This window comes from Dendropsophus ebraccatus, chromosome 4 (assembly GCF_027789765.1).
Source record: "Dendropsophus ebraccatus isolate aDenEbr1 chromosome 4, aDenEbr1.pat, whole genome shotgun sequence".
In the NCBI taxonomy this organism is placed as follows: Eukaryota; Metazoa; Chordata; class Amphibia; order Anura; family Hylidae; genus Dendropsophus; species Dendropsophus ebraccatus.
In genome coordinates, this window is record NC_091457.1 from 9,408,741 (window position 1) to 9,416,878 (window position 8,138).

The 8,138-nt window shown below is 43.8% G+C and overlaps 1 protein-coding gene across 3 annotated transcripts in view; it reads left to right on the forward strand.

Moving 5' to 3' along the window:
• The window catches only part of GAS2 (growth arrest specific 2), a 73,520-nt gene extending 65,382 nt beyond the window's left edge, over positions 1 to 8,138 (forward strand). For all 3 annotated transcript variants that reach the window (XM_069968057.1, XM_069968059.1, XM_069968060.1), the window contains exon 9: positions 7,242 to 8,138. In XM_069968057.1, the coding sequence (XP_069824158.1) occupies positions 7,242 to 7,460 (219 nt within the window). In that variant the 3' untranslated portion in view covers positions 7,461 to 8,138. The remainder of the gene's footprint in view (positions 1 to 7,241) is intronic.

The window sequence follows — 8,138 nt, forward strand, 5'->3', positions numbered from 1 at the left end:
ACAAATGTATATTGGAAAGTCTAGCATAAGTTTTTCATGATCTCAGATGGTAATTGTGGACTATCTTCGGTGAATTTGTGGCCGGCTGTGGCTTCAAACAACAAAAGGTGTGAAGAGACTGAGAAAAGAAATGAAGACAAAACTTCCATTGTTTCTTTGTCTTCAGAACGGATTAGGGATTTCTTGGCGCAAACCTGACACCTACAGGTCAAATGTGGAAGTGCGCCTGTGAGTAATCTACCTGACACCTACAGGTGAAATGTGGAAATGCACCTGTGAGTAATCTACCTGACACCTACAGGTGAAATGTGGAAATGCACCTGTGAGTAATCTACCTGACACCTACAGGTGAAATGTGGAGATGCGACTGTGAGTAATCTACCTGACACCTACAGGTGAAATGTGGAAGTGCGCCTGTGAGTAATCTACCTGACACCTACAGGTAAAATGTGGAAATGCACCTGTGAGTAATGTACCTGACACCTACAGGTGAAATGTGGAGATGCGACTGTGAGTAATCTACCTGACACCTACAGGTGAAATGTGGAAGTGCGCCTGTGAGTAATCTACCTGACACCTACAGGTGAAATGTGGAAGTGCGCCTGTGAGTAATCTACCTGACACCTACAGGTGAAATGTGGAGATGCGACTGTGAGTAATCTACCTGACACCTACAGGTGAAATGTGGAAGTGCGCCTGTGAGTAATCTACCTGACACCTACAGGTGAAATGTGGAAGTGCGCCTGTGAGTAATCTACCTGACACCTACAGGTGAAATGTGGAAGTGCACCTGTGAGTAATCTACCTGACACCTACAGGTGAAATGTGGAAGTGCGCCTGTGAGTAATCTACCTGACACCTACAGGTGAAATGTGGAAGTGCGCCTGTGAGTAATCTACCTGACACCTACAGGTGAAATGTGGAAGTGCGCTTGTGAGTAATCTACCTGACACCTACAGGTCAAATGTGGAAGTGCGCCTGTGAGTAATCTACCTGACACCTACAGGTGAAATGTGGAAGTGCGCCTGTGAGTAATCTGCCCGATTCAGGGAGGACGCTGTTTTATCTTATTCTTCTCTCTGGAAGAGAAGGAAACAGTGCAGATTATCTGGGCTGTATATTCTGTGACTGTCCCAATGTGATACTTCAGAAACAATGAGGATAATTCACTCATTGCCAGCCTGCGGCTCTCCATCTGTTGTGGGACTACAACCCCCAGCATTTCCTGACAGCCTGCAGCAATGTTCTCCAACCAGCAGCTCTCCAGGCATTGCACTCTACAACTCCCAGCTTACCCTAACAACCTGCATCTATACAGTTGATGCAAACTACAACTCCCAGCATGCCCTGACAACTTGAGCCATATTCTTCAATCTGCAGCTCTTTAGCTGTTGCAAACTACAACTGCCAGCATGGCCTGAGCTCCTAAAAGTAATTGTTCCAAACCTGCAAATCTCTGGCTGCTAAAAGTACAACTCCCAGCATGCCCTGACAGTTGATCACACTTAATTTATAATTATCTTTAAAGAAGGTTACCTTTAGAGAGGCCTAGAGAAACGTGGCCACTTTCTACCAGAAACAGCGCCCCTCTTGTCCTCACGTGGTATTGCAGCTCAGTTCCATAGAAGTAAATAGAGCAGAGCTGTAATACCACACACAACCTGAGGACAGGGGTGGCTCTGTTTGTTTTTATTTTTCTCCAAGAAAGTAGCTGTGCTTTTTCTAATCCTGGATAACCCCTTTAAATCCGTCTATCATGTTGTTGTGCTCACACCATATTCTGTTCCCAACTCTTCATCATCATCCTATTGGTGAAGACATTAAACATTTACAGGGTCTGGTTACCCGGCTTTCCCCTCGGGCTGATTTCCCTTAGATGCTCAGTATCTTTTCTCAATTTCTCTTGGACGTCAGGTCCTTGAAGATTGGGTGAGGTCAGATACAGAGGCCAGCAGGGGGCGCACTATCATCTACATATGGCTGCAGTCTCCTATACACTCAGTTACTTTTATTCCTATTTTCTGAGCTGTACATTTTTATGGAGTCAAATGGTAAAAACACATTGTAATCCCCCAATGTCTACTAGTGCTGGGGGGGGGGGGGGCAGCTGGGATTAGATCAGCCATATTGGAATCATCAATGGATCTATATGACTATACCGTCCACCCACAGATAGATATGTCAATGGATGGAATAAACCTTTAATCCAAACCTCTCAGTCATATTCACAGGGGTCCGGGAAGCTGAGATACTGGCTGCTGTATAGAGTGTGTTCACATTGGACAATGAGACTAGAACATGCATACAGCAGCCTAAATCTCAGCTTCCTGGCTCTACTACATAATATAACCCCAACATTAGGTAAAAGGACAGTCTTTTAGCCTCTGGCAGGTCGGGGTAGTTTCCCTATACGCTGTACATTGTCACATTACCAGATGTGAACACTGCTAAAAGGCCCTATAGACTTATAATGGAGTAATCCAGAGAAGATGGATGGAGATCGGGAGTAAAGCACCTAAAAAGGGCACTTAAAGGGGAACTCTGGAGGAAAAGTTTTTTTTTTTTCAAATCAACTGGTGTCAGAATGTTATTAAGATTTGTCATTTACTTCTATGTATAAATCTTAAGAAGCGCTTGTTTAGCATGATCCCTGATACTGTGATATTCTACAGGCCTGTGTGTCTGATCTGGGGGATGAATATGTGTTCATTTCTAATCCGGGATCTACAGTCATTATAGGGAATCTCCAGGAAAAAAAAAAAAAAATTCAAATCAACTGGTGCAAAAAAGTTATACAGATTTGTAAATCTCCAGTCTTCCAGTACTTATCAGCTGCTGTATGCCCTGCAGGAAGTGGTGTATTCTTACCAGTCTGACACAGTGCTCTCTGCTGCCACCTCTGTCCATGTCAGGAACTGTCCATGTGGTGACCCCCGATGTGGAGATACCGCCAGTCACTTGTGTACTGTGGGTACTGTGTTGGTGCTTAGTGAAGAATCACAGAGTCTCTTTAGCATAAATATAATGATTACTCTAAATATACTTGAAGTAGGTGGCAGATAATACAGCTTTGCCTTGATACAATACTTTACACTTGATACGTTACTTAATACTTTAGGATCCAGATCTGCACTGAGAGTAGAAAGAGTGATCCTGTTGTGCCAACTGAGCTGCGTACTAAGAGGTAGAAGAGAAGATCAGAAGAGTAGAGAGGAGGATGTCGAGAGATTCCCAACCCAAGTAGTACTGTGCTCTGACAGGATTTCGGAGGTAGAATAAGACTCTTTGACTCTTTGGTCTTTGAACCACTTATTGCCCACCAGTGTCAAGTGACCCGTCCTAGAGGGTGACACAAGCCCCAGACCTTGTTACTTGGGATGGGAGGAATGCTGAGGGTTCCCTGCTAACAACTGCGCTGCGAGATAGAGTTCATAGGCTTCTAGCAACTTTGCTCTATCCGGACCAGTTCCTAACTTCTTTATGGATACTGTCCTGCACTGTGTTCCTCTGATCCATGGTGTGGGTTAGGATGATCCCTGACTTGTCCTCTCTAGTGGAAGCTTAACACTGCATAGTGTGGAGTGAGGTTACTTGAGAAGAAACTGTGTCTAGCTGCATGTGCTATCAATCTAGACCACAAGTTAGACTGGGGATCTGGCAGGAGCCAGGGCCCAACTGGACTGCTGTAGAGAGAGTCCTAGCTTGTGTCCTTCTACAGATTCCAAGGCAAAAGACCCTACACTTCCTCTGCCCATGTGACTTCCTTCCTACAGCACATGTAAGGTGTGCTGTGAGTGGGTAAGGAGTGCGTGTGTGAAAGTAAAGAGAGACATGATAGGTGAGAAGAGGAGAGAACTCTCATTGGTGTACAGACCAATGTAGTGTATAAACAAACAATAACCCTTTGGGTACTACAGTCGTGCAATATCTAGGTATACATACTTGCAATAGCGACATCTTGTGGCAAAACTCTTGTGCTACTACATCACCACTTACTCTTAAAATTACAGGCTTTTACGAAGGGTGTAACCAATAGCAACACCCGTGGTGGGCTACCACATCCAGAGCAGACAGTTCCTGACATGGACAGAGGTGGCAGCAGAGAGCACTGTATCAGACTGGAAAGAATACACCACGTCCTGCAGGACATACAGCAGCTGATGAGTAGTGGAAGACTGAAGATTTTTTTAAATAGAAGTAAATGACAAATCTGTATAACTTTGTGACACCAATTGATTAATCTTTTTTTTTCTTATACTCCGGAGTACCCCTTTTACCCATTTGCTTTGACAATTTTTTAGTCTCATTTCTTAATGAACAGAAAATGATGAAGAACCAAAACACAAAGTCAATTATAGTCTTGTAGTCTTTCTATGAGTCTAATACAGGCGGAATATTCCGGTAACTCCTCAGTTTTCGGATGGGGGGGGGGGTCATTTTGAGCGGTCCTTTCCTCCTCCCGGATGCGGCTGTGACATTGACGCTGATGCAGAGTCCATGCAGGATAATCAGATGTTCTATTAGGAGAGGTCAGCTCCAGGGTGATGGGATTTCTGGGAGGCTTCGCTCTCTATAATTGTTCTTAAGCTCCCGCCTGAATTCCAGCGCACCGCCGCAGGCTTTAATATACTGCTTATAAAATGGGAGAGTGTAATATAGATTTCCTTCTCTGTGACATCGGCGGGGGGAGAAGAGTATAATAATAGCAGCAACAATAATGGTAATAATGACCTTTATTATACTATAGGGGTCGTAGTAAATCCATCTATAATAAATGAGGGTGTATAGTGGTCAGGGGCCCCACACTCACCAGCGTCACCTAGTGGTCATGCCAGGACCTCATTACCCATATGGCCCCAATCAGACTATTGGGACTCAGACCTACTATATAAATTCACACTGTAGACCAGACTCCTTAAAGGGTTACTCCAAAAATATTTCTAATCAACTGGTGTCAGAAAGTTATAGAGATTTGTAAATTACTTCTATTTAAAAATCTCCAGTTGTCCAGTACTTATCATCTGCTGTATGTCCTGCCAGAAGTGGTGTATTCTCTCCAGCCTGACACAGTGCTCTCTGTCCATGTCAGGAACTGTCCAGAGCAGCAGCAAATCCCCATAGAAAACCTCTCCTGCTTTGGACAGTTCCTGACATGGACAGAGGTGGCAGCAGAGAGCACTTTTTGGTAATATTCAGACTTTACAGCATAGCTGAAAAAAGAGACTTGCCAGACAAGTGGTATCTGATGCGCCTCTAGTGGTCAATGTAAAAACTGCAATGTGAATTCTTTATAGTGATGTTATTTGGTCATGGTATGACTATAGTGTAGAGGTATGCTTGGTAAATAACACAGGACCAATTATTATGGGGTTGGTGCTGAACTTGGGAGATGACTATTCACCCAAATAATAGCCGCCATCATGGTGCCACCCAGATAGGAGGGCGACCCAGGTGGCTGCACTCTGTGAAGGGGCCTTAAAGGGCCCACTCCATGTATTGTACATATAAATTCTATGTAATACCCATCTACAACACTGCGCAGCCTGGAGAGAGCCGTCCCGGGTGCCCTCAGCTTCCACCGTCTTCCTCTAAGTCTTTGTATTCTCAGAATTCCTCCTTTTTTTCCCACTTTTTAATTAGAACTGCGGCAAACGGCGTCTACAGGCGGCGCAGAAAACACGCCATAGGATTAGAGATCGTTCTGCCTGCGTTTTATTCTCATAAATAATCCACAAGTCTTCGGTCGACCCTCGGTTGTCATGGAAACCACTTCATCCTCAAGGCTACGTGCGGCGAGGCTGAGCAGGCGCTGAGATTCCCTGCACTCCGATCAGCGGCGAGAGAGCCAACACCATCCCGGATCCCGTCACTCATATCCCGATATATATATACTGTATAGAGAGAGAGATAGAGAGAGGGAGGAGAGGGGAGAAAGGGCAGCTCCATAATATTCATCTATCTATCTATCTATCTATCTCCTATCTATCTCCTATCTATCTATCTATCTATCTATCTATCTATCTATCTCCTATCCATCTCCTATCTATCTATCTATCTATCTATCTATCTATCTATCTATCTCCTATCTATCTCCTATCTATCTATCTATCTATCTATCTATCTATCTATCTATCTATCTATCTATCTATCTATCTCCTATCTATCTATCTATCTATCTATCTCCTATCTATCTCCTATCTATCTCCTATCTATCTATCTATCTATCTATCTATCTATCTCCTATCTATTATCTATCTATCTATCTCCTATCTCTCTCCTATCTATCTATCTATCTATCTCCTATCTATCTATCTATCTATCTCCTATCTATCTATCTATCTATCTCCTATCTATTATCTATCTATCTCCTATCTCTCTCCTATCTATCTATCTATCTATCTATCCCCTAACTATCTATCACAGCAGTAAGGGTACTATTACACCAAGCAATTTTTTGATGACTAACGATTAACAATAAACTACCTTAAACGACTGCTAAGGCAAACGACCCGAAATCGTTTGCCCAATTACATGGAACGATGATCATTATTTATTATCGTTCTTGCGGTCGTTTAGTTGTCGGTATTGCGTACATTTCAGCAGCCAATTCTTATTCCACCGAACAATGTGCGAACGATGTGCGAACGATCAAACGATAAAAAATAGGTCCGGATCCTTTTAAACGATCAACGATTTCTCGTTGGTCGTTTAATCGTTGCCTGCTATTACATGAAGCGATTATCGTTCAAATCCGAACGATTTAACGATTTTTCGAACGATAATCGCTCCATGTAATACCAGCCTAAGAAGGATAGGGATGTTTCCTCCAGATGTCTGGCAGCAGTGCGTCCCCCCCTTAGGAATAACCCTGTTCCCTCACATAGATCTATAATGGGATAAATCATCTTCAATAAATAAAACGGACAATCGCTTTTGTATAAGCAAACACAGAGATGCAGCAGAGCCCGGCGGGCGCTCAGGTCTGTGTAGGTGTAATGTTATTTCCTCATTACGGCTATATTTGCTGTGTGCCTGTAATGCAGGGGGCGCCTCTCTTGGGCCATATAACAGAGCTTTGTCCTATACTAATTATATAGAATAGTTTCTATACATAGGTGTTGAGCTGCAATACCAGACATGGACAGAGGTGGCGCTGTTTTTGTGCCATGTGTTGGTGACTGATTCTCTCTTATAATAAACATTGCTGCAGCTGTCTGTAACCCGTCTCTGTCTCTTTCCAGATGCTCCACAACAAACACGTGATGGTCCGTGTCGGCGGGGGATGGGAGACGTTCGCCGGATATCTTCTCAAACACGACCCCTGCAGAATGCTGCAAATATCCCGCGTGGACGGCAAAACCTCTCCGATCCAGAACAAGTCTCCAACCATCAAAGATATGAGCCCTGACACCTACCTGGTGGTCTCCGCCCATTACAAATCCAAAAAGGAGATTAAGTGAGGCCATAGTGTGCAGCGCCCCCCCGCAGGTCCCCCTGAAGAAGCCGTCACTGCACCATGAAACACGCTGAACTTGGTTAAATCACTGCGATCCATACGATTACTCATTGCGATTCCTTGGAGTAGCCGTTACCGTACATTTACTTCTCCGCAACCTTTATCTTATTCACTGATAAGGTGGAGAGTAAACGCAGAAGTTTTTTTTTCTGTAAATTATATGATTTTTTGTGTGCGGGTCTTTATATCTTACCCCTCAGTAATATTGTTCATATCAAAGGGCCGGGCAGTAGGGCAGTGCCCGATGCCCCGTCTGCTGTAGGGGGCCTCAGGCTTCCTTTCCGTCATCATTTATAGCTGTCACTTGTCTGACCTGCTCAGATGCTGGCAGGGTGATATCACCCTAAAACATAAAATTCCTAAAGGGTGTGTCCAACTTTGACAACTAATGCTTTTGTTGGTCCAGGGCATTCAAATATAAAAAAAAAAGTTACAATTTGGATCAAAAATCCCCTACAGATGTGTGTATGCAGCTCCTTTGCAGAGCCATGCGTGTCCATGATTACATGCTAATTTTGTAGACTATGGTAGACTGGTTCCCATACATCCTTAAAGGGATTTTGCTCTGCGAATCAACTCTATATCATGATTAAATACCAATACCTTTTTATTGGCTGGTGGC